The sequence below is a fragment of the Sabethes cyaneus genome, chromosome 3 (genome assembly GCF_943734655.1).
Source record: "Sabethes cyaneus chromosome 3, idSabCyanKW18_F2, whole genome shotgun sequence".
NCBI lineage: Eukaryota > Metazoa > Arthropoda > Insecta > Diptera > Culicidae > Sabethes > Sabethes cyaneus.
This window is the reverse complement of record NC_071355.1, coordinates 80,724,500-80,751,415: the sequence shown is the minus strand read 5'-3', so window position 1 is coordinate 80,751,415 and position 26,916 is coordinate 80,724,500. Positions and strand designations below refer to the sequence as shown.

Below are 26,916 nucleotides of genomic sequence, written 5' to 3'. Positions count from 1 at the left end.
AAAATTCTTATTTCCAAAAACACTGACTTGTAAAATTTTGTTCCATTTGCTTGATTAATTCTCGAGTTATGCAGAAATTTGTGTTTCATTTGTATGGGCGCCCCCCTCTTAGTAGAAGGAGGGGTCTCTAACCATCATAAGAACCTTCCCTGGCCCCAAAAACCCCTACATGCAAATTTTCACGCCGATCGGCTCAGTAGTTTTCGATTCTAAAAGGAACATAGGGACTGACAGACAGACAGACAGACATCCTTTTTTATAGGTATAGATTGCGTACCTCAGACATTACGGTGGGTGTCTGCACACTGCCAACCATTGGGTTATTCGTGGAATTACTTTATAACTGTTATGGTTTGTACCATACAGGTGCCTTCGGCCTGCCGAAAATTTAAACAACACAGACGCCACAATAAAAAATAAGTCTAAAACAGTCGAAACAACTTCATCATTTCTGGTGACCACAACTCAAATTTAATAGCATTTTATTAAGACTTAAACGCACTCAGATATTCAGTAAATATTATTCTACGAATCGGTATGAAAATCTTTTTTCGAAGAAATATAGTTTCGATGTATTTCCTGAATATTGCTCAGGCTACCGTTTAATAGGCTGAAAACACCCACACGTACCCTATAAAGCTTCGGGCAAAATTTGAAGCAAAGTAGAATGTGATCAGGGTGAAAATATTGACACTTAAGCATGAATAATAATTATTATTATTCATTCATTTATAATCACTTAGGCATTCATAAGCAATGCTGCTAAAAGAACAAAGTGCAGAATACAAAAAAAACAAAAAAAAAAAGAAAATGTACTGAATTGTACACCATATAGTTGAAAATAGCCCGAAAAAGCACAAATTTCTAAAATCGTTTTGAGGGTTTGATAAACAAACGATTTCACAATCTACTAAACCAAAAATAAAAATCATCCGCCATATTGTTAAACATGAGAGATAACAATTCTTGATAACGCACTTAGAAGCATACTTAAAAATATCCAGATGAAAACCGTTACTCCCATGTCGCTATGTCGATCAGGTACTGATTAACGGTCGGCACTTCTGACGTAGGACTACGGCTTACAGGAAGTCATGTGTGTAAAATAAAAATTCCAAAAATAAAAAAATTGTCAGGATTTGAACGTTTATTTTATCTCAAAACTTATTCCGGTACCATCTACTATCTATTCTATCGAGATTTGCCTTACTAACTGTATCTTCTATTCTCTATTACTCTATTAGATGAAAATGGTTTCACTGTGGATCACCGGGTTGATGTTGGTTGCCCTCTCTATCGGCGCTGCCAATTCATATACTTCGGGCATAGTTTGCCCGACGGGCAGCATGCTGCAAAACAATCAATGCATACAGCGCCAAACGTACTGTCCGGATAGGTTCCAACTGGTCGGCTCAATGTGTGTCGGCCAGAGCGTATGTCCTCCTGGGTACGTGCTATCTAATGGAATGTGTCATCGCATTTCGCAGGACAGTACAGCATGCAATAATAAACAAACTACTACGCCTAGTTGCCCCGTAGGGTACTTGTATATCGGTAATCGCTGCGAACAGAGAGAAGTTCGGGAACCGGATACTCAAACAAAAACTGCAACCGTTATTGCCCCGTTCAGTTGCCCGGACAAGGATCATATTTTGAGCCGAGACAAATGCATAATACATCATCGCGAGCAAGCAAAATGCTTTCGTGGTACTTTCCGACTGGGACAATGTGTGATCGAAGCAGATTGCAGAAGCGGATACACGCTGGACGATTATGGCCAGTGTGTTAAAGTGTTGGAAGCACCCACGTCTTGCCCGAACGGGACAGTTTTCACGGAAGGAATTTGTCAATATCCTAACCCTGAGTGTCCATCCGGCTATGCTCTCGTCAATGGACAATGTGTGCTCGAGCAAACTGCTCCCGTTCGTTGTGATTCTGGTTCAAGTTTGGTTAACAATTATTGCGTTGTAGCTGAGCCAAAATGTCCCGCAGGATTTGAGCGTGTGAAGAACCAGTGTGTTCAAACACGACGTGAAGAAGCCAAGTGTCCTAGTGGAAGTGTAATGCGTAACAGAGTTTGCGTTGCTCAAGACGTGAAATGCTCATCGGGTTATGAATTCCGTGATGGCCATTGTGTAATAGTGGAAAAAACACCGGCTAGGTGCCCTATGCATTCGCAAATCGACGGTGAATTATGCGTTTCTTATCAACCGCTTTGCAGCAATGGTTACGACTATGATCAACGGTATGGACAATGTGTTAAACATGATAAGCGGCCTGCTGTATGTGAGAGTGGATTCTCATTGCAAGGTGGATTATGTGTTGCTAATGTGAGTAGTTGTGGTCCAGGGTATACGATAGATAATGGAGAATGTGTGCGTGAAGAACAGCGTCCCGGACGTTGTCCGGCAGGCAGCCGCTTGCAAAACGGGTTATGCATCCATTCTGAACCACTCTGTGAATACGGGTTCGAACAAAGTGAAGGTGTTTGTTTAAAATACAACAAGAAAGACCCAATTTGTCCGAGTGGTTCGTACTACAAGGCAGGCTATTGTCGTCTTCAAAACGTTGGCTGTCGGCCGGGCTTCCAGCTTAGAGACTCCCAGTGTGTCAAAGAAACATCCGCTGTACCAGAATGTCCTGTTGGATTTATCTACAGGCGTGGCTACTGTTTGTCACGACCGGTCTGCGAGGACAATTATACCTTGGAAAAGGGATTTTGCAGACAACAAATTGTAGGTTCTACAACCTGTCCAACAGGATCTGTTTTGCAGAATGGGTTATGTGTCAGCGACGACGTAGAATGTTTGGCTGGTTTTGAATTACGGGGTGGAAGTTGTGAACGAATTCATGAAGTAAGTTCAACATGTCCTCCTGAAGCTACCTACCATAACGGGCAGTGCACTGTAAGAAGAACACCCACGTGTCCACTCGGAGCAGTGCTGGTCAATGGTCAATGTCATATCCATGAATCAATGGCACCGAGCTGTCCTTCTGGATATCTTTTCCAGAACGGTATGTGCTTGCAACATGCTCCGATAATGCCATCACCCTGTGCTAGTGGATGCTTGCAACAACCGCAACCTTGTGCTTCAAACTGGATGTGCAATGTCCAACAGCAGTGCGGATCATGTTGGCAGCAGGGCTATCCACAATACCAACAAAATGCAATATCACCAGTGTGTCGTCCAGGATTCACAATGACCAACGGTATGTGCACCATATCAGTCACCAGACCAATGGAATGTCCATCTGGCTTTGTACTTACGGATAATGAATGTGTTCTAAATCTTCCGATGACATGCGGGTCAGGCGCCATTTTTGAAAACGGTCGTTGCGTTCGTCGGGAATCTATGCAAGGAAATTGTCGTGCCGGATTCCAAATGAAGAATAATCGTTGCATCTATATGCATCCTGACTGTAGTTCAGGTTATCGTCTGATAGACGGCAAATGTGTTAAAATACTGGAAAGAATAACAACCTGCCCTCCTGGTAGTAAGAGGTATAAAAACTTTTGTGCTGTTCAGCCAATATGCCATTCTGGATTAAAGCTACGTGATGACGTTTGCTATCAGGTAGAGTACGACGTTCCACGTTGTCCTGCCGGTTATATTGTTGAGGGTGATTCCTGTGTAGCTGCATTCCAATGTGCCGAAGGATACAGGTTCGATAGAGACGTTTGTGTGCAGGTTGAGCAGATGTCTTTGAAATGCCCTCCCGATACAAGACAAATAGATAACTACTGCGTTTTATCTGGTCCAACTTGTGACCCAGGCTTCGAAATGACCAAAGGGGTATGCGCGAAAGTATATCGACAACCTGTTTCTTGTCCATCAAATAGCCGTTATCAGCAAGGAGTATGCATTACGTCACCTCGATGCCCGGTTGGTTATCAAATGATATCTGGCCAATGTTCTCGGTCAGAGCAATTACCCACTCAATGCCCCCCAGATTTCTACATTGACCAGAATCGATGTGTTTCAAAGGAGGTCATCTGTCCAATCGGTTATCAAATCAATCGGGGACAGTGTTTACGAGAAACTTACGAAACTCTGTCATGCCCGGAGGGTACGACGCTTCGTGATAACCTTTGTATAGCCGGACAACCAATATGCTCACCTGGTTTCAAAGCAGAAAACAGTCAATGTGTAAAACACATTTACCAAATGCCACGTTGTCCTTCGGAAACTGTGATGATCGATAATAGCTGTGTAAGACATCCAGTATGTCCAACTGACTACCGATTCATCAACGGTAGATGTTCCAGGAGCCTTTACGCTACAGTCAATTGCAATTCTGGAACGCAACTAAACGGTAGATGTGTTGCTCCTGGACCAAACTGTCCCGATAATTACCAGTTTGTTGATAATCGTTGCATTCGTAAGGAGTTTACCAATCCAACATGTCCCTTGGGATCTAGACCACAACAGCAGTATTGCGTAGTAGACACGCTTAAGTGTCCTTCGGGATACGAGCATGCAAACTCCATGTGCTTGAGAACATCTACAGTGGACGCCATTTGCCCAAAGGATCACTATGCTAGGAATGGTCGTTGCGAAGCTGAACGCTACACCCACGTACTTGTTTGCAGTCAAGGATTTAGCCTAGTAATGAACAAATGTGTCAAAACACTTTACGCACCACTTTCTTGTCCTGCCGACTACATGTTAGAAAATAATGTATGTGTGAAAACAGTCAGCCAAATTGCTGATATTACACAACCAATTCAAGCTAGTTATATACCACCGAGTAACCAAGTGTTTGTTAACACCAATATACCAGTACCTGGTTATTCTGCAACATACAATAGCCAGTATAACCTTGTGTCGCACGAAAAAAATGCCTCTTCTATAATAACTACCGAGCCGCACCATGAACCGGATATATTTGACTCGTTCTTCGAAGATCTGCCCAGCCCAGGACTAGCGGTACACAACATTGTAGGAGTCACCGAGACTTACCAATCCGGGTCATTTGGTACTTCGGTTTCCACACACAACAGGGAAACATTCGGTGTCATTACAACAGAACCCTCGAAATTAGTAGAAAGTACTGCTCCGCTACTAAATTGTACGGTGTATTCACCAAAGATTTGTACTCTCGTGGATGACGCATGGGAATGCAGTCACACTGCATTCGAAGAGGTACACAGCCGTTATTGCCGTGAGGATGGCGGATTGCTATATCTAAAGCTTAACAAAACCCACTACGATAGCGAAAGCGACACACTAATCATCGCTGCAGTTGATCGTGTCGCCACAAATGGAAATGGAAATGGAAATGGAAATGATGAAGATGAGGAGATGGACTACGACGATGAGCTGGGTAAGAAAATTGTTCTTTGTTAAATAATGTTTGTATAAACTTTAACTTTGATTTGTTGTGTGCTTTTAGATTGCTCTAGTTGTATCGAAGGTGAGTACACTTGTTCAACAGGATGTTACACCTACGACTGCGAAGACGAATGCCTCATGATCGATGTTAATGATTTTTGTGGAGAGTTCCCTAAGCCTGAAAATGGTTGCTCTTGGAAAGACGGTTGCCGAGGTAGTAACTGTACCGAATAATTTTTTCTGGGGTAAAACGATACAGACGAGCTTCTTAGTTTTTGTAAAAGCCAAATGAAGGCTGGTAGCATAACATCTTTTTCGACAATAAATAATTTTACTAGTAAATCTATGTCGAAATTATTACTCATTGTCAGTTTGCCCGATTTCTAATGCCTTGTGTTTACATGTGGTCTACCAGTAGTATCCGAGTTCAATGGTTTGGCAGAATGAGAACGCTCCACTTCCGATAATAGTTAAAGCACAGACAAACAGACAAGCCACTCGCGTTAATTCCATCGTCCAATCAAAAACCACTCATTTTCCAAAAAAGCATGTTTCGCAACATGACCACAGCGCAGCGCGCGATTGTTATTTTGAGTTTTCAGTATAAAACCATACAAATGTAAAAACCCTACAGCATAAAACCCAGCAAATGCAAGCTACTCCGCAACATGCATAACAGAGGGTGCTAGTGTGCTAGCCAAATGTGTAGGACGATGGTTTTTAAAGGATTTTCTTCTATGTGTCATTTCAGTTCGTCAGTGGTTAAAGTCTAGTGCAGCGTGGTGACAAACTCCTGAACTAATTACTATTCTATCTGGTAGGTTCTTTTTCAACTTATCCTGGTGCGATGACCCCCAGGATTTACCATGCATAATAGTGTTCCGCCAACAAACTCTGTCCATGGCTAGCCGACTCCAATTTATCGACTATCCCACATTTTCCAGGTCATGATCCTCTTCCCCTAACCATCGAGCACGCTGCGCACCTCTGCATGTGGTACCAACCGGATTCGTGGTGAAAACTAATTTTGTCCACCATTCTCACAATATGTCCCGCCCATTGTACTTTCCTCATACACCGCCAAAGATGGTTCTAAGTACACGACGTTCGAAAACGGTCAGTGCCTTTAAATTCCTCGTCGAGCATTGTCCATGTTTCGTACCCATAGAGGACTACCGGTCTTATTAGCGTTTTGTACATAGCACATTAGATACGGGGGTGAAGTTTCCCTGATCTTAGGGCCTTGTGGAGTTCGTAGTAAGCATGACTTCCGGCAAGAATACGTCTACGTATTTCTCTGCTGCAGGTGTTAGCCGACGTCATTAACGAACCGTGGTATACAAATTCGTCCACCACCTCGAACACATCCGCGTCGACTACCACACTTTCGCCTATGCGAGCTCGATCGCGCACGGCTTTTCCTGCTAACAGGTACTTGTTTTTGAATGTAACACTAATTGAACCTTAAACGAAACAGATAAATTGGCTAGATTTATTGAAGATCGCGTCTGGCACGTTTCATTAGACCTTCTAGCGCGATATTAAATAGGAGGCAGGAAATACCGTCGCCTTGTCGAGTCCCCTCTGTGTTTCAAACGGGCTTTATAACCCGTCCTCATACAGCACCGAACATCATCCATCGTGGCATTAATCAGTCTTGTCAGCTTCCCTTCGTCCATAATTTTCCATAGCTCTTCACGGTCGAAAGTAACATAAGCGGCATTGAAATCTATGAAAAGGTGGTGCGTAACGACTTGGTATTCGCGACACTTTCGAAGGATCTGTCGCAGCATAAAGATTCGGTCCGTAGTCGATCGCCCGTCCACAAAACCATCTTGATAACTTCCCACGAATTTACTTGCTAGCCGTGAAAGACAGCGAAAGATGATCTGAGAAAGCACTTTATAGGCGGCGTTGAGAATGGTGATCGCTCACAACAGTTCTCACAGTTCTCACAATCCAACTTTTCGTCCTTCTTCCACTCCTCCGGTAGCTGTTCTGTTTCCCAGTTCCTGATCATTAGCCGGTGCAGACAAGTAGCCAACCTATCCGGGCCCATATCTTAATAAGCTCCGCTGCGATGCCATTTTTGCCATGTACCTGCTATTCCGTTTCCGCGCCATTCAGGTGCTCACTGTAGTGCTGCTTCCACCTTTAAATCATCTCACGTTCATCCGACACGTTCTTTATCTAGACATGTTTCGGCTCGCGGCACAAAGCTTTTGCGGGATATGTTAAGTTTCTTGTGGAATTTACGCGTTTCCTAAGAACGATACAATTGTTCCATGCCCGCGCACTCTAGTCCTTCCAGACAGCGCTTCTTATTCCGGAAAAAGTAGGTTCGCTGTTTTAGTTTCTATCTATATCGTTCCACGCTTTGACGCTTTGATCTTCAGGTGTACCGATATGGGAGGCTGTGCCCGAAGTAGGGATTTCGTATGGGCATAGTTTTGGAAGCGGCGAAGTCAATGCTTGGCCGCATTTCAAGGTCAAGAATTAAAAACTCGAGGTTTGGTCTATTTCTCAAAGACAATGAGTCGATAGCCGTTTTCATTCGTAAGAAGGTGCGCATTTTCCATTAACCGATCTTAATTCCTCCTCCTGGCCAACCTGAGCGTTGAGGTCTCCGATGACGATTTTGACGTCATATCTTGGACAGTTCACGTTCGAGCTGCGTTCAAAAAGCGTTTATATCGTCCTCGTCACTTCCTAGGTATGGGCTATGCACGTTGATAAAGCTAATGCTGAAGAAACGGCCTCTAATCCTCAACTTGCACATACGGCTGTCGATTGGCCTCTACCCAATCACGTGTTTTTGCATGTCACCCATCACGATAAAAGCTGAACTCAGCTTGTGTGTATTGCTGCAGCTCTCGCAAATGGTGTATCCATTTCTACACGAATGTACCGTAGTTCCCGTCGGAAAGGATGTGGGCACTTCCCAGAAAATTGAGAGATTTGGAGTTCTATATTCCAAGCTTCCAATCGTTAGTGCTTTTTGATGCCGATTGATCCGGTCTCTATTTACATTGTATACTTCCTATACTGATATTTTTTACGGATGGCTTGTAAGGCCTGCACCAACTCCCCGTGTCGCCGGAGGACTGTATTTTGATTTTGTCATTTTGATATTCACCAACATCGGCGGAATCTAAAGTCGTAACGAGTAACGAGTAAAGTAACGAGGAATCCCAAGTAACAAAGTTCATTTTAAGGTGCACTTGAAGAGATTTCCAGCATTTTCTTCTTAAAACCGATCATAAATCTTATAATTCTACAAAATTGCGATAAAACAGCCATAAAACCCTTATAAAACTAGGGAGGCCCACACTAAAGAAGGTTCTCAAGAATAATTCCAAAGGTCCTTTTAAAACTTGTAATTTTTATCGATACCTATTTATAGTGACTTTCAAGAGTCGCTTGAAACTAGAAGAAAACCACCACAAGTGTTGCTGATTTTATGGTTGTCTTCTCAAAGAACGCTTGCAAGACAACATACACTTTTCGTAGCCTTAAAGTTTTTAATTGACTGAGAGCTATAAGAGAAAAAAGCATTCACAGATATTACTTTTCCAAAATGGATATAAATGAATATTGAAAATAAAAATGGCAACAAAAGCAGCTGCTTTGATGCCCATAAATAAAAAAAAAATCATGCCACGCTCAGTTTGTCGATGTTTTGCGACATGAAAGTTATAAAATTTTAACGCGCCGTTTATTTTTGCTAGATTATTAAAAAATATAATTAATAAAAAAAATTCAATAGTTTCATTAAAAAGTTGATAGCTAACAAATTTTTAACAAATTGCGGCGAAAAGCCTTTTATATGTTCAAACATTTATTTAAAAAGATAAGATCACTTATGGTATTGCAAAACACTATATTTATAAACGCCCATATGCAATTGGCTACAATTTCAAAAGCAGTCAAAACAGTCCTGTTCGCCATTTTTTCAATGGTTTTATCTAAATCAACCAGAAAGCCATTCTTAGACTTACATTTCTTGCACAAAACAAAGAAAACTTTTCCAAGAGGGCAATAAGTTCATCTATACTTATTGCATTCTTGAAGAAGACAAGCTGCGCTTGCATAAGAATTGTTAGAATTACTTAAGGGAACCAAGCTTTTCGCAACCATTCTAGTATAAACAAAGAAAACGTCAACGACGTGTCGATGTTTGTGCTGAAGATTCATATGCTTTCCCTTAGGGCGATAATTTCAAAGTACAGCAGACATGTTGATTGTCAATATAAATTGATTTTCAAAATTAAAAGAGGACTGCACGACAGTTCCATGCGGAAAATTTATTCTACAGAATTTTTTATACACTTTATCGTTATCATCGCTTTTACAAAATACGCTTCAATTGCTTCGATCCCTTCAATCATTTTCCAAACAAAGATACTAACTAGTGATATAGAGGTCATACAGTTTAAAAAATACAAACAACTCTAAAGGAAACCCGCACCGTCTCCGGCAAAACACAATCGAACCAAATTTATCTAATTACGTACAAATCTACCACTGATAAATCATCACCGGCACCGTTTCCCCAGCTCTGCTGCACTCGTCATTCATTTTGTAACTCCGCTGATTGTTTATATGAAAGAGTTTTCAAAATGTTGGGCCGATTTTTGCTTAATTTTCGTTTGAAAGATCCATATTTTTTCAATTTTCTCCTGGTTCAGCCATCCGTTTTGACAGATCAGTTGTTTACGCTAGAATGTTCTTTCTTAAGAGTATGATTTCTCTTTCAAGAATACACGGTTTTAAGAGAGTTTTATGGCAGTATTGTTGAGATAAACCAATCTTGCAGAAGAATGTCATAAATTTTTGTCAAATCTATTGCTAAACTTTAAGGAGCGTCGTTTTTAAACATAAATCAAGTATCCCTTAAAACTGCTTATAAGGTGAATTACACTTATTGACAATACAGTTTTATGCGTGTTTCTTCAAGTCTCCTTCAGTCATACTTCAGAAATATTAATCAAATAAGATAAAATTCACTTGGGGAAAAACATTATAAAATCTGATATACTTAGCAATGCTTTGATAAAACTATGAATAAGACCAATTGGCTTTTGGATTGTTACTTGGGATAGCCCCTAGGAATAGGAGATCTGTCGCAAAGGCTAGAATGGCTTTTCGGACAAACTGACGTGGCTGACTAAAGCTACCCTGGAGCAAGCGATGTGCTACGTGTTTGTTTCAGGGGCACTGTAGAGTCCCTACGAGCCGCCCCGGGGGTTGTGGAAAGCGGATGGACTGTCCTCTATATTATTCAATATCGCTATTGAAGGTGTGATCCGGCGGAAACGAGAGGAACGAGCTTCAGCAAAAGTATCCAACTCCTAGCCTTTGCTAAAAACGGAGGCTAAGATGGTTGGGTAACGAATAAATACGTCGAAAATCAAATATATGGGAAGAGGCTCCAGAGAAAACAACGTTTGCCTCCCACGAACTGTATATATTGACGGCGATACACTGGAAGTCATTTATGAGTTCATATATGTGGGATCTCTGGTCGCCGCGGACAACAATACGGAGATTCAATGACGCATTCAAGTTGAAAATCGAGCCTACGTTTCTCTCCCCAAGACACGTTTCGATCAAGGAGCATACGCCGCGCACAACACTGACGACGTACATAACGCGAATCAGACCGGTAGTCCTCTACGGATTTGAGACAGAAACTTTGCTTACTGAGCCCCTCATGCACTTGCCGTTTATGAACGAAAGGTGTTGTGGAGTATTTGTGGTGTTGGACAAGCGAAAAGCGGAGATTAACGCAGGCGTATGAACAACGAGATGCAGGCACTACTTGGAGAGATCCATATTTTACAACCGGAAAATGCTGGGAGACTACGGTGGGCCGGCCACCCTGCAAGGATGTGCGACGACTATGCGGTGAAATCCGTTCTCTTCAAGAACCCTACCGGCACTAAGACTAAAGGGGCCCAACGTACTAGACGACTTGACCATGTTAAGCCGACTTTCGTGTGTCGAGATGCTTAACGAATTGGCAAGTAGCACAGGAATTCTTGATATGGTAAGAGCCACCCCGGCTCTTAGCTGTTATCAGAAGCTACCTGTCTAGCAGAGTATATCGAGTAAAGGTCGGACTCGATTATCCGGGTGAATTTTGACGTAGGACTACGTCTTACGGCAAGTTTTGAGATAGGGTGTCATTCCAAAAAATCGAAAAATGCGAGCGTCACGAAAAATGAAAGGTTTTGAGCGCTAATAGCTCAGCGGTTTTCCGGTCAATTTTTAATATTCTTACACCAATCGATCGGAAAACCTTCTAAGAATTGACCCAAATAAAGAAAAGTATGGATTCTTGATGTTGAACTATTGAAAAATTGAAAATAATGAGCCTATGTTTTACCAGAATTCTCGCATCATGATTGGTTGGAAGATTCTTTACGATGATCTAAACCTATACCAATTTGATATCTGTGCTTGGGAAGTAAGCCAAAACAAGTGACAAAGTTCTCTTATTTCAACAAGATTTCTTCACACTGCGGTTAAACCTAGACCATTTTGATGTCCTTGCTTGGGAAGTACGCCAGAGAGAGCAACAAAGCCTTCTCGTGCCAACAGATTTCTTACGAACGCGATTAAACCTAGTCCAATTTGATGTCTGTGTTAGGAAAGTGTGCCAGAAAAAAATGACGCAAGTTCATTGTCCCAACAGATCGCAAATTCTTTACTGCGAGACGATTAAACCTAGGCGAATTTGATATCTGTGTTGGAAAAATGTGCTACAGCTGTAGTGTTCGGTTATAATACAACTCTTTATGAATACGCATGCTTGCCGTTTCATTAGAAGTGTAGTGAAAAGATGTACTGTTGATAAAATAAAATTGAATTAGTTAAATCCCTTCAACGTGAGGAACCATGGGTAATAAATCAATTTTTAATTTCAGTAAGGTAGCAGGAAATCAATAGTTTGTGTTCTTGATTTTGTTAAATTGTATTCAAATGCACAATCTTTTGAGAATTGAACGTATGCAATGTTACTACTTTGATAAATGTTACATACAATGCATGTAGCATGTATATATATGCACGTACATGAAGAATCGAATAATAGGGCTTGCTACACACACATGCAAGACGTCTGTTAGGCGCACATTGCATCTTTTCCTATTCGATGCAGCAAAAACGCGTTGGATAAAATGATCATTTTTTCTAAAACTATTTATACGTTCGAAATAATTAATGTTTAAATCAACCAAGAATTGTATGCCGATATATATGTTCACATTTAGCAACTAATATTTCAGTGAATTAGCATTGAATCGGTGACCCAAAAATACGACTTTCGGATGCAGCATGCCGCATAGGTCATAGGACCTTGCTATACATAGAACGCAAATAGTAATTTCTGTTTTAAATGAAGAAATGAAATTATTTAAAAAATCTCGCCCTTTCCAACCCGTACAATTTATATGGAGCTGTCACTTTTGCCTGTCCAACAGCTCTCCAATACATATGCACTCTGCAAAACCCTATTACAAGCATAAATACATGCCACTATCACTACAAAGAGTCTTACGTAGTCCTGCGTCACCTATATATGCGGTCGTGTCCTGAACACAACCCCTCTGATTTTTTTTTCAAATAGGTTTTTTGAAATGTGTTTACGTTCAAAATGTGTTTAACATTATAATTTTTTTCACCCGGATAATCGAGTCCGACCTGTATTCCACAATAATATTTGTTCGTAAATCAACAACTGTCAGTACTTCCAGTTTTTGGTCGACTCAGCGGTCATGTATCAAAGACGCACTGTACGTGCCCTACCATACAAACTCCAGAGATGCTCTGGATGCTTTGACACACTATTTTACGAGCTGGCAAAGTGTGATTAATGCGATCAAAACCCAGACTATTCTGTTCCGGCATTCGATTCCCAAGACTTGTACCGTCTAATGACGTTAGAATTTGATTCGGTAACTCAATCATCCAGTGATCCGTTGAAGTAATTATTCTCGGATTCACGCTAGAAAGCTGATCTTTTAGTCTCATGTAAATATTATCATCTACAAATGTGGCATCCTTATTTGGTATTCGTAGTCCATGGCATGCAAAACATCTAAACCGAGCCGAGCGTAGTGTTTGAGCGCGCTGCTCTGGATAGCGAAGAAGTAAGAAGGGGTGAAGCATACAAACACATTTTTTTTCCTTAAAGCGAATTGTAAATTCCTGATGATCCACTATCACAATACCAAACGCAGAATATCCTCAGTACCAAGGTTATGTAATGTCCAGAGCGACACCTGTAGCCCATTGCATTTTTTCTTAGAGGTTTAGCACGAGACAGTCAGTTGGTTTATTAGTAAATAGAAAAATCCATTACGTCTGGCAGAGTACTACCTAGTCGATACATGAGAGATTTCGAAGAACAATAGGTGCAACAGCATTTCTTAACAGGTTATATTATCTGAAGATTATATAAAATAAGGGGCTACTAAGGATAAAAACATTTCTTTTAAGTGGCTTCTAGTATCGACTAAATAATATATAGGATAAACTCTGTAATCTCGATCTAACATTACTCTTATGACTGAACACAAAAGTTGTACAATAGCTGCAAGAAATGTTACCATTGGATAAAGAAGTGTCGTCGGTTTTTGTAAAACGAAGAGCTGCCATGCAGTGAGCCTAGGAACACAACTTGATTGTGGTTTCTTCAGTTTCCAAATTTCGGTCTAAAATGGGATGCAAGCTAAACAAAGGCTCTATTGGCAGCAGGGGTGTTAATATCAATTAGGAGCTCGACTTTTAGTGTTCAATTTTTCCTTCAGTGCGGATACGGCTAATTATTATACTTGACACACCTGCCGCTCAACTAGAAAGCTTCAAATGCGAAGCTTGGGTCATCTAATGTAATGCTACTGTTGTCAATTTTGTTGCTATTATGTTTCAAATTCGCTGGCAGCTAACGTTTAGTCATGCAAGCTAGCTTTCTTTAGTTCCTCCAACTCCTCCTCGGAATTCACAGAATCCTGTTCGTCATCAGAACCGTGCAGAGACGGTGCCGGTGTAGTGTGTCCTGCAAAAAAGTACCATGGGAAACGAATTCCTCCTAATGTTAGACATATTTCTACTCACTTGACGAACTCGGACTTGGTGGAGCGCTAACTGGACGTGGGTAGTTGAAGTCTGCTGCACGTTTGAGGTAGGTTTCCGACTCATCGACGTAGTCTGGATACATAGTTTTCAACGCTTGTATCCTGGCTTGACGATAGTACTAAAAAAGAGTTTTCTTAAATTATTAAGTCCACTATATTTATACTCAGTTTCCCTACAATTCCTAAATTCTTCCAGTCTAGCAAGTCGCTCAGACGTTCAGTGCGATTTCGCTGGATAATTCTCTGGCGTCGGTTCAGTTTGCAGAACTCATACATAAATCGGGACAACTGTTGTACACTTTCCTCCAGACTTACGTGGCGACGATCAACGATGTAGATTCCGTATGATTTCGGATCAGCGATATGTTCTTGCATGAAGCAACCGAACCCGGACAAGTTGGTAGTGATGCTTGGGATGCCCATAACGGTACATTCAGCCGGAGTGTAACCCCACGGTTCGTAGTAAGATGGAAACACGCCCAAATGGCAACCGCGAACGAATTCTTCATAGTCCAGACCAAACAGTGGATTAGTTTGATTCAAAAACTCCGGATGGAACACTATCTTCACGCGGTCATATTTCGTGTTGAAGAGGTGACATCTGCGAACCGCCTCCAGCACGGGATCGTTCCAGTCATCCACTACGTTGTGAGTGGTCACCGGAGGATTGCTGTCACGCTGCAAAGCATACAGACAGCGCTTAATTTTGACCATATCCTCCTTGGTTAATATTTCATTTCCATCGGGAAGATGACCTTTCATGCAAGTTTCGAACATTCGTTTACCGATTTGCTGCTGAACACTGTTGATAGTATCGCGTAGTTGTTTGCACACTGCATGACCTCTCAATGATTCCACATTAAAGTTGTTAGTTTTGGCAGGAAAAATCAAAAATGCCACTACAGTTACGTCCGGTCGGCTAGACTTCAGCGAATGGTTCAGCCGCGCTAGAGCTTCAATGAAAATGTCTGCCCCCTTGTTGGTGAACTCGTACCGCCCGGCGATAAACATGTACAGAGTTTTTTCTAGATCGAAGTTGAAGTGACCGTAGAAATGACCACGAGTGAATTCGTTAATTTTTTCCTTTGCTAATGCGTGAAGATTTTGGAACTCATGAATAGCGGAAAACTTTTTCACGTTCAAGCCGTTCGGTGTAATGATGTCTGGTTTACGTTTCAGCAGATGCTCTGCCTCGTAACCGGTGATCTCGGACACTGTTGTGAATACGTGACTTAAGTGGGTCGCAGCACGTTCTAGACAGTACCGGTGATAGATTTGTCGTTTACCGGCTTCCTCATCAACTGGAAAGCTTGCCAGATTATTGTAAAAGTCAGTGTTACCGGCACACAAATATCGGCCGAGTAGCGTAGCATGGGTGGTAAACATGGTCGCTACATCAACATGACGTGTACGCAAGGCTATCAGACCAACACCGGCTTGCCATTCGTGGAAGTGTGCCACGATACGTGGCGGTCCGTATTCATTGTCATGTGAATAATTATCAGCACAGCGTTTGAACTAAAAAATAAAAATTATATTATTTTTTATAAAATGGATTCAATTGCTTTTAAATACCTCCTCAATGAACGATGCGATAGTGTAACCTAAAATAATAGCATCGTTGGTCTCGATATCCAAGTGAGGTATTCCGATGTTGGACGATTCCCATAGTTCATGCTTGTAGGAGTCCAGTTTCCAGGCGGCGGAACCGATATCGAACAGAATAATCTGCGGATTTCCGTCCACCAGCCAGCGACCGCAGTGCACCTTAAAACCGTGATTCCGCATCGCATTGACGGCTCCATACAGCGGTCCATTCGTCGGAAACTCGCACGCTTCAACTTCGGTTCGAGCGGATGCGTCATTGTACGGACCGATCAGACAGTACTGGTCGCCAAGTTCTTCCGTCGACACGAATGCCTTCGATCGGATGACAGTGTAAATTCCACCAACTAAAAATGGAGAAATTTCAGTTTAAATGAATTATTCCATTACTTTAAGCTGACCTTTGTTGGCTACTTCCCATGCGACCTCGAATGTCCACCGGTTCTCGGTATTGGCGGAATGTCCACGATCCAAATACGCCAGAAGATCTGAGCTGGATTCCACTCGCGAGTAGCGTCTACTCATTCTGAAAAGAAAAAAGTCAAAACAAAAGGCAACTATCAAAGGAAGGTCAAGTTTACAACGCCGCCGCTGAAGTATGCAGACGGCAGACGGGGGTAATGTAAAAGAAGTAAAAATAATTTTAGAAACGGACACCGCACACGAGTTTTTGGCGCGACACGCTCAATGTGGATGCATTTCCACAGCTGCTTAACAAGTGATTTACCAAAATATCGAAATGGAGAATTCGTGCGTTCAGCTAGCAGAGATCGCGATCGACGAGATGGGAGCAGATAAATTTTCCATTATGGTTTAAAATTAGGACAGCTAAGTCCATTCGATAACTGATGAATATAAATAAAATCTGGTGTTTCTTGAGAGAGAATTTTCACTTTTAACTAAGGTAATAAATCATGCGATAAAATGCAAAAAACATTATAGAATAGTTTCATGAAAAATAGGGAAAGTAAGCCCTTACCACGTTGGTGTGCTCCTCTGTATTTAATGAATTTCGATTTTGCTTCAAAATTACAATACGAATATGTACTTGAGTTGAATGAATTAAATCATTTCCAAGCCGTGGTTAAACAATAAATTTGCTAGAATAAGTAGATATATTTTATATTTTTTTGACGTGCGGGTGTTTAGGTATTTCCCAAAATTATGATACCGGCGGCCGAGTTTTGTATTCGGACGTAGTATTGGGAGCTTTGCCCAAAGTTAAACGCGGTCTAAAGGAAACACCGCGCTTGAAGCAAACACCGTGCTAGAACTGCTGCCAGAATGTTGTAAACAAACATGTTGTTCGCGTAACTTCGTGGCCAAAAGTAACTAAAACTTTATGATTTCTGTTTAATTTCTTCCAATAATATCAAAATCGACCCAGCAACCATGAAAGAGCATTTCATTTTTGAGCAGCGCGGTGGATAACTTTCAATGAAACTCACAATAAATGGGACGAAAACAATAATTAATATATTTTGGGTAACCTGTTTTTTCATCGATTATTTCATTCATAACTCTTACACCAAGCGTCGTAGTGCAAATATTTTCTAATGAAAATGCAGGCTATTTTTTCTGTAAACTAGGAATAATATGACTTGTAAAAAGCGTGCCAAGGGACTTCCAATCTACGAATGCCAATCTAGCGTTTGAGAAGTGCATCAACACTCTAACTGATTGCATTGTTTCTGTTCACTGGTTGTAATATGCATCTAAATGCACCGACAGCTAACGGAAAGCTCAGTATTTACTACCAGAATGTTTTAGTACAAAAATTGATGAGTAGTTCGTTAGTGTCCCCAAAATTGTCTGTTCCATTGGTAACAAAACGAGCTGCATACTTTTATGACAGTTTCAAATCATCACTGGTTTGACTATCACATAAGCTGTTGGTTTACTTGATAAAATAAATGAAATTTGCACTCGCGATGGTTATAATTTACCGCATTTAAAAGAATGGGAAACTTACAATACTAAACATGACTTTGCAATCTAAATATGTAAAAGTGAATGTGAGTATGTCACATGTGTAGGGACGAGGGAGGGAATCTAATTACAAACGAGCGCGAGGTGGTCGACAGGTGGAAGCAGTTCTTCGATGAACACCTCAATGGCGAAGTCGCAGAAGGAGGCGGAACGGAAATTAACCTAGGAGCGCCCATGGAAGATAGTAATGTACTAGCACCTGATCTCCAAGAAGCCAAACGAGAAATCAGGCTGCTGAAGACCAATAAAGCCGCTGGGAAGGACCGCCTACCGGCAGAGCTTTATAAACATGGTGGAGAAACGCTAGCAAAGGCTCTACACTGGGTTATTTCGACGATTTGGGAGGACTGTCACCGATAGCACAAGGTTTCGTAGGGAATTATCAGGCGGGTTTCATGGGGGCTCGCGCAACTACGGACCAAATTTTTACTATCCGACAGATCTTGCAGAAATGTCGGGAGTACAACGTGCCCACGCATCACATCTTTATTGATTTCAAAGCAGCATACGATACAGTCGTTCGAGACAAGCTATGGCAGATAATGCACGAATACGGTTTTCCGGACAAACTGACGCGACAGATCAGAGCTACATTGGATCGAGTGATGTGTTTCGTACGCATCTCTGGGACACTCTCGAGTCCCTTCGAGACGCGAAGAGGGTTGAGACAAGGTGACGGTCTATCCTGCATGCTGTTCAACATCGCTCTTGAGGGGGTGATCCGACGAGCGGGCATCGAAACGAGAGGCATGATTTTTACCAAGGGTAGCCAACTTCTAGGCTTTGCAGATGACTTCGATATCATTGCCAGGAACTTTGCGACGGCGGAGGCTATCTATGCCAGACTGAAAGCGGAGTCTACGAGAATTGGGCTAAAAATAAATGCGTCGCAGACCAAATACATGAAAGGAAGAGGCTCAAAGGAAACAAACGCGCGCCTCCCACGGACGGTAACCGTTGACGGCGACGAACTAGAAGTGGTAGAGGAGTTCGTGTATTTGGGATCGTTGATGACCGCGGACAACCACACTAGTAAGGAGATCCAGCGGCGCATCCAAGCGGGAAATCGGGCCTACTTTGCCCTTCGTAAAACGCTACGATCAGGAAGCATACGCCGCCACACGAAGCTAACAATGTACAAAACCATTATTAGACCGGTAGTTCTTTATGGACTTGAAGCCGTGACGCTGGCCCAAGACCGAGTTGAATGGAGACGAGTGCTTGAAACAGCACGAGCCACCCCGGCTCTATGCTGCTGAAGAAAGAAGAAGAGAGTATGTCGCAATTTCGCAACACCTGAGTGGTACATATGTTCCTTGACATAAGGGAATCAGCACTGGGGGTTGGCATGAGGGTCCATATAAGTAAAAAGGGTTGCGTTTCTCTTACATTCCAATCTATAGCAGTTGTATAAGTGGCTGGGTGGCAAAAGAGGGGGAAAAAGTTGACAAGGGGGCGTAAACCAGACCCCATAGTTGTCCTTAGCCTCTTATCCAGCAACTCCTACCCTTACCTCCACGTGGTACCAGCCGGAATACGAGTAACCTTAGCGGAGATCGGGTAACCAACCCCGGTGGAAACTAAGGTCGTATACCGACAGGGAAGGAGGCACAGTATTGTGTCGACACTGTAAGATGACAGCCCCATCACGAGGCTCGGTAGCGTAAGCCCTGGTACGGCTACCTATCTAAACTCACTAAACTAAAACCAAAGAGATTCAAGAAAATTCTACTCAGAACATCCGGCATGGCCAAAGGCGACGAAATAAGGACATGGAATGGAGACATGATACCTGGGACTGCAGATCGCTAAGTTTCGTGGATAGCGACAGGGTGCTGCTCGATCAGTTAGAACCCCGACAGTTCGGCATCGTGGCAAAGCCCAATTGTTACAGAGCGGTGGAGCGACCAACGAGCTGCGGACGGGCTTCGTAGTGATGGGCAAAATGCAGGATCGCGTAATGGACTGGAAAAGGATCAACGAGAGGATGTGCACGTTGAGGATAAATGACCGTTTCTTCTACTGCACCATCATAAACGTGCATGGTCGAAGGTAGACCTGACGACGACAAGAAAGCGTTCTTTGCGCAGCTGGAGGCAACATACGACAGCTGCTCGCAGGGGAGGGTCGTCATCTGGGATATGAACGCTCAGGTCGGTAGGGAAGCAATTTATTAGCCGTTGATCAGACCTCATAGCTTGCACACCGACACCAACCATAACGGTCAGCGATACATCAACTTTGCCGCTTCGCGAAGCTTGGTGATAAGAAGCAATTACTTTCCGCGCAAATATATCCACAAAGAATCCACTTGGAGATCACTTGACCAACGAATCATGAACCAAATCCACCAACTCGCTGGTTTTTCTCGAACATAACCAACGTACGCTCCCCACAAGGTGCGGATATCGATTCAGACCATTACCTAGTATAGCGCTCAAAACTATCGATCGTTAATACTTCGCAACAAAGCCGCCCACCTCGGTTAAACATTCGGTAATAACCCGAGTTGCCGAAAACTTCGCGCGTGTACTGGATGAAGCTCTGCATTCCTCTGTGGACCTAGATGCTTCGGTCTCCGAAAGCGGATGGAGTGTGATACGCTCGGCCGTCAATGAGGCCGCAACTGAGCGCACGAAATGATTGGTTTGACGAGGAATGCCAACATGCGATGGAAAGGTAAAAAGAGCTTAGAAAAACTATCTAAGCATATTTACGAGGCAGAGTTTGGCCAAGTACGACGAGCTCGGAATCAGTTTACCACGATCCTAGGGTGGAAAAAGCCCCTGAAGGAGGACAGAGATCGTGAGGAGCTGGAACAACTATTCCGGGCTAATGACACGCCACACGCGCAGGTTTCACGAGAAGGTGAACCAAACTACCTAAACCTGACAAAAAGATACCTAACCTACACACCTAAACCAGGGACAAGGGAAGGGATCTAATCCCAAAACGAGCGCGAGGTGGTCGACAAGTGGAAGCAATTTTTCGATGATCATCTCAACGGCAATATAACAAAAGGAAAAACAACGGACGTTAACCTAGGTGTGCCTACAGACGATAAAAGCATGCCTGCTCCCGATCTCGAAGAGATTTGATGAGAAATCGGTCAGCTAAAGAATAATAGAGCCACCGTAAAGGACCGATTCCCGACAGGACTCTATAAAAATGGCCAAGAACCGCTAGCAACGGTACTTTACTGGATAATTTCTAGGATTTGGGAGGAGGAGAAACTAAGGGGGGAGCAACTGGAAGATGTAGTCTGTCCCACGAGTGATGTGTTACGTGAGCGTTTCGGGGGTACTCTCGAGTCATTTCGAATCGCGCAGAAGGTTGCAGCAAGCGGATGGACTATCCTGTATGTTATTTAAGATTACTATTGAAGGTTTGATCCGGCGAGCGGGCATCGAAACCAGAGGAATGATCTTTAGTAAAAGTAACTAACTTCTCGCCTACGCAGATGGCCTCGATATCCTTATTAGAAACCTTGGGACGGCGGAGGCAATCTACACTAAACTTAAAAAGGGGTGGCTAGGAGATTGGGGTTGAAAACCAATGCGTTGAAAACCAAAACCAAATATATAGTAGGAAGAGGCTTCAGAGAAAACAACGTTTGCCTCCCACGACCAGTGACTATTGACGGTACTGGAAGTGGTTGGTGAACTCGTATATTCAGGATCTCTGATCACCGTCGACAATAATACGAGTAAGGAGATTCAACGACGCATTCAAGCTGGAAATCGAGTCTAGTTTTCCCTTCGCAAGACGCTTCGATCAAGGAGCATACGCCGTCGCACAAAGCTGATGTTGTACAAATCAAACCGGTAGTCCCCTACAGACTTGTGACAGTAACTTTGCTTATGGAAAACATACGTGCACTTGTCTTATTTGAACGAAAGGTGTTGCGGACTACTTTTGGCAGAGTATAAACGGATAGCGGAGAGTGGCGCAAGCGTATAAACCACGAGTTGCAGGCACTACTTGGAGAGATTTTCATTGTACACCTGGCGAAAGTTCGGAGACTACGATGGGCTGGCCACGTCGCCAGCATGCCGGACGACTGTGCAGTGAAATCCGTTCTCTTCAAGAACCTCACCGGAACCAGGAGTAGAGGGGTCCTATATGCTAGATGACTCGACTAGGTTGTTGCCGATGTACTTTATACAGTTTATTTTAAAGAATTCCACCGAAATGACTATGGGAATTATTTTTATATTAGTCTATCGGCATGGTAAACGTTTTTACCAAAAAAACTGCTTTCATTTGTTCAAAATCAACAAATTGCCTGTGCTTAGCTGTGCAATAATTGACAATTTACTTTACCTATTTTTTCCACAGGGCAGAGATCAAATAACCGCTTCTTTGAAAAGTTCTGCAATTATTGCAAATATTGATTGCAGTATATTTAAGATGTCTCCATATTTCATATTTGGATAAAAAAAACTATTTATGATAAAAAATTCAATTGCAATTACCCAATATATAAAAGTCAAAGTATGTTTGTATATGTATATGTTTGTATATACCATCACAACTCCTAAATTTTTCGACGCTTCTTCATCAAGCTCAGACGTGTTCCTTGATGTACGAAAATCTATATGGAGTGGCTGACAAGGGGGGCGGGATTTGATCCATTGCGGAGCTTTCCAAACGGGAAGCTCCGCGATGGATCAAATATTCACATTTGGCAGTTACTTGACAAATTTTGAGAATAAAACTTGCAGGTCTGTCGCATCTGTCTACAAACTTGCAGGCAGCATACGATACAGCAAAACAAAATTAGTAATGGCGGACAAGATTTTACAATATGTGTCATCCCAGATAACGCAAAATCGTAATAGAAAGTGCACATTAAATCGTTTTCATGTCAATTTCACATTGGAATTGTATAATGATTAGAGTATGTCAAACCGAAGTGAACAATAAGTTGTTTTGCAGTCGTGCGTGTCATATACAATTCATGACTGTGAATTATAAAGCAGTATAGACGATTGCAATATTTGATTATATCTTAATCATATATTCAGGAGTATTTAGTTGCGTGTTATAAAAACTACGCAAAATAGAATTACAAATAGTTGTCAAAATTTTCGCATGGCGTGAAATATAACTTTTTCGTTCAGATATGATTTCGTATATCTCAGTTGTAATTGAGATATACAAACCAAATGGCTTACTGGGATGTCAGGAGACATCAGCTTCGCTTGTGACGTTGGATGGTTTGAACCAAAGTGACGAACTATCAAATCTACTGTAATGCATAGTGTTAGAAGTTGTTATTCGAATTGGCTGGCAGAAAGCGTGGTAGACCACGGATGTTATATATGACTACGGTAGTCATAGCTGGAGACACATTTGTAGTGGTAAAAAATTTGTTTACCTTGGTCACTAGTGACATGTTACCATAATATTCCGAAAAAGTAAAGGCAGATAGCGACTGCAAACGAAGCCTTTTACTGATTGCATAGCCAGCTATAGTCCAGCAATTCGCACAAAACTCGTTATCAACAAGACGTTGATTCTTCCAGTGACACTCTACGCGAACGCTGAAGGATAGCGGCCTACGAGCTGTTGGTGTATTCGAGTGTAAAATCATGCGATCAATACTTGGCGGTACTGTCAGGTACATGAACCAACTGTATAAAAGTATGGATGTTGTCAAGCGGTTAAAGCACAATAGGCTACAAAGGCCTGATTACGTAGCAAGAATGCCGGATGAAGACAAGATACAGCAGAGAACTTGATAGAGGCTGACGACTCAAGACAATCCCGCACCCGTTGTATGTGCGATCTTGATGAAAATACTAGAATAGCGAGTGTTCGGCTTGGCCTTCGAAACTACATATTTTCGAAAATGATAAAAATATAATAACGGCAAAAACTTGGAGTTGGATTTTTGGCTTTTGGACAGCTTCGTGCTATAGTGCAATCGATTGGAAAATCTACGCATCGACTCCAGTGAAAAAAAATATTTTTATAAGCCGTCGTCGTCAACAGTAGCATAGAGCTGAGATAGCTCGTGCTGTTTCAAGTAGCCGTCTCCATTCAGCTTGATCTTGGGTCACACGTCGTTAATTTCCCAGTCATCCCAGAAGTCGTAAATTATTTTCAACCAATTCGAACCTCTCTGTTTCTGGTACCGTTAAGCACGTTAAGCTACTCATTTTCTGGAGCCGGTGAGGTTACTGAAGAGAACAGTTTTCGTTACGCTGTCGTCCGGCATCCTTCCCAAGTAACAATTTGGGTTTTATTACATTCTTATGATGGAATTTAAGACCAAAATTGGTCATGAAGACCGCCATAAGAGTACAATAAAACTCACACTGTTGCTTGGGTTACGACGTGTCCGGCGCACCGTAATCTGTAAACTTTTCCCAGATTAACTTATTTTCATCATAATAAATCAACGGTACTAGTCGAAGTGATGAGTCCACACATGGTAAAAACATTTTTTTCTATTCTCGTTTTGTTTATATTTGGATAATTCGTTTAATTACTGTTCCCATGTAGAATCATGTTATTTGTGTGTAGCAGAATATTCATCCATGGGCCAATCAGAATGAAAATCTACAATTCAACTATTGTAACAAATTTTTATAATTGTAAAAGTCAAAAGTTTAGTTCATTATACCCAAAACCACATTATGGCAAAATAAATTTCATAAAACGCTTCATAAAAAGTCAGTCCCTAAGTTGATAAAATGATGAATCCTAATTTTAGAATTAAGGCATCCTGTATGCATCTTCTACAAGATTTTTCAAAATTCTCTTGAATGATGGCTGTTTTTGAAAAGTTCGTAACGTTGTCAGTTTTAGGTAACAACTTTTAATTCTAATTTGTCGACATTGACGATTCATATTCATTGTCAGTGACAGTTGATTTACTTCAGCGAGAAAGTTAGAAGAAAATTACATTTAATTGTACTGAAACTCTAATAATAGTTTCCAAATTATTTAATAATTTCATAATTATTTCAATTGACCTGTTGTTAAATATTGGCTGCACCTGGAAAAGTCGAGTTTCCATTTCGTGAGTATCAAACAACAAATTTAGGCGTTGAGAGAGTTTTGACATGGTATTCATTATATCATATCTCAATGATAATCGATAAAACTCCTAGTCGAAAAAATTTTGGAAGCCAAAAATCGAGAGCACTATGTGGGCGAGGAAGCCGACCGACATCGCAAACCACAAAGTCACGGGGACGATATGTACATCTGGTGACACATTGCTTATCAGGTAATAGTCATTAACTTTCCGTCACTAAATTCACCGCTTCGTGCGAGACAATTTGAACATTATAGTCTCTATGCATGACCAATTTTATAAAAATGTAAAAAGTTATTTGCGTAACATTTCATCGCTTTTCCCCTGATTTCAACAGGATTGAAGAACAAAATAGTCCAAGGTCACCGAACGACCTTGACTTTCAAGTGCGGTACGTATGGTATGATCAACCGTTAGTTGCCGGACGCATGTGGCGCAATCGACTGCGGCCGGTCAGCGCCAAATGGCAGCTGGTTACCAACGCTGCAATTGCTACTGTGTTCCGCCACACTTCAGGGTGGGTAATTGCAATCTTATGTGCGCAAAATGTTTGTAAACAAAAACTATTTTCGCTACGGTTGATCGTACACACACCGTCAATGGTGACAACGTCGGTAGCAGCTGATTATCAGATAATGAGCTGTATTCGATCAAAAACAGTTTTTTATTAGAAGCTCTAATTATTCTTGATGATTATGTAACGGTGCAAGGCAAATAACATAACAACGTTTTCTAAGAGGGTCATTTAATTGAGGTTTGATAGAATGATTTTGATCCTATTGGATGACTATTGTCCCCCTTTTACCGGTTCCGCAGGTTAAAACGGTTTAAAAGTAGTACGAGCTAGGTACGAATGAACCGCACGATTACTGGTGCCATGGAGTATGTTTAGTTTATTGAACTCAGTATAAGACACATAATCCCCGCGTTATTTTCGAACACCAGCCGAAAATGATAACAGTTATCATGACCAATTCTTGCAATCCCACCCATCTTCGGTCCATTTCGATTCGGCAAAAGCAATATTAAGTGTGTCCAACTGGACTGGCTACCATATCAACTTACACTTGGCAGCGATTTGTTTAAATGTCAAATAAAGGTCAATGTCTAACCTTACTCAAGAAGAGGATGGCTCTGCGCTCGTGCTATGGCGAGGATTAAGCACTTCTAGGGTCAAGAAACCGCACCGTCTTCCGTCTGGCCACTCGAATTTCTCACGGATCCAATTCTAACGTGTCTATTTCCAGCGTTAAGCTTCCAACAACATCAAATACACTTGGTCAGAATGCTGAATTCCACTTGACACCCGCACACCTTTCACAAGAGCTTCGAGGAATAGTTGAAAAATTTTCGGTCGACCGTACTGAGTGCGAGCACCACGCCAAACCGCGACGAGAGTTTACTGAATACTGCCACAGCTCTAGCAGCGAGAGACAATTTCTTCTGCTCTGGCATGCAGCGTACTGCCCTAAAGGGGATCGATTTCGAATGTACCGGTACCGTAGATGCTCCATTTACCGATGAGCATTCAACTCTCGACGGTTGAACGCAATATCGTTAGATATCAACTTTCAGTTAGTTAGATACGAAATGGAAAATCATGAAAGGTAAAATAATTTGCTATCAACCACGTGACCGCTGGCGGTAATCCACTTCCACCATCATAACAATGCATCGACGGGAAGAAGGCGCCTCTCTTAAAGCTTCGACAGCAAACCGGTACGACATTCGTAAATTTCACTGTGGAGGACAATCGCGAAGACAGGCTTTCTCAGAGAAAAACCAACAAGAAATTCAATAG

The 26,916-nt window shown here is 42.0% G+C and overlaps 2 protein-coding genes across 3 annotated transcripts; one reads left to right on the top strand and one right to left on the bottom strand.

The window, feature by feature from the left end:
• The first annotated feature begins 1,250 nt into the window (after nt 1–1,250).
• LOC128739775 (zonadhesin-like) lies at nt 1,251–5,567 on the top strand. The gene is made up of 2 exons (XM_053835278.1): nt 1,251–5,325; nt 5,395–5,567. Exons 1-2 carry the CDS (start codon nt 1,251–1,253, stop codon nt 5,565–5,567), a joined length of 4,248 nt encoding a protein of 1,415 aa, XP_053691253.1.
• An 8,208-nt stretch (nt 5,568–13,775) lies between these two features.
• Nucleotides 13,776–26,515, bottom strand: LOC128744090 (glycogen [starch] synthase). Of its 2 annotated transcripts, none has more exons than XM_053840864.1 (6): nt 26,228–26,515; nt 16,480–16,604; nt 16,049–16,425; nt 14,651–15,991; nt 14,454–14,592; nt 13,776–14,394 (listed from the first exon to the last, which is right to left on the bottom strand). In XM_053840864.1, the coding sequence occupies exons 2-6, from the start codon at nt 16,601–16,603 to the stop codon at nt 14,288–14,290; spliced, it is 2,088 nt and encodes a 695-aa protein (XP_053696839.1). In that variant the 5' UTR covers nt 16,604; nt 26,228–26,515; the 3' UTR covers nt 13,776–14,287. The 2 variants fall into 2 exon arrangements, with proteins under 2 accessions (XP_053696839.1, XP_053696840.1); XM_053840865.1 differs by having other exon boundaries at nt 26,233–26,515.
• Nucleotides 26,516–26,916: the final 401 nt, after the last annotated feature.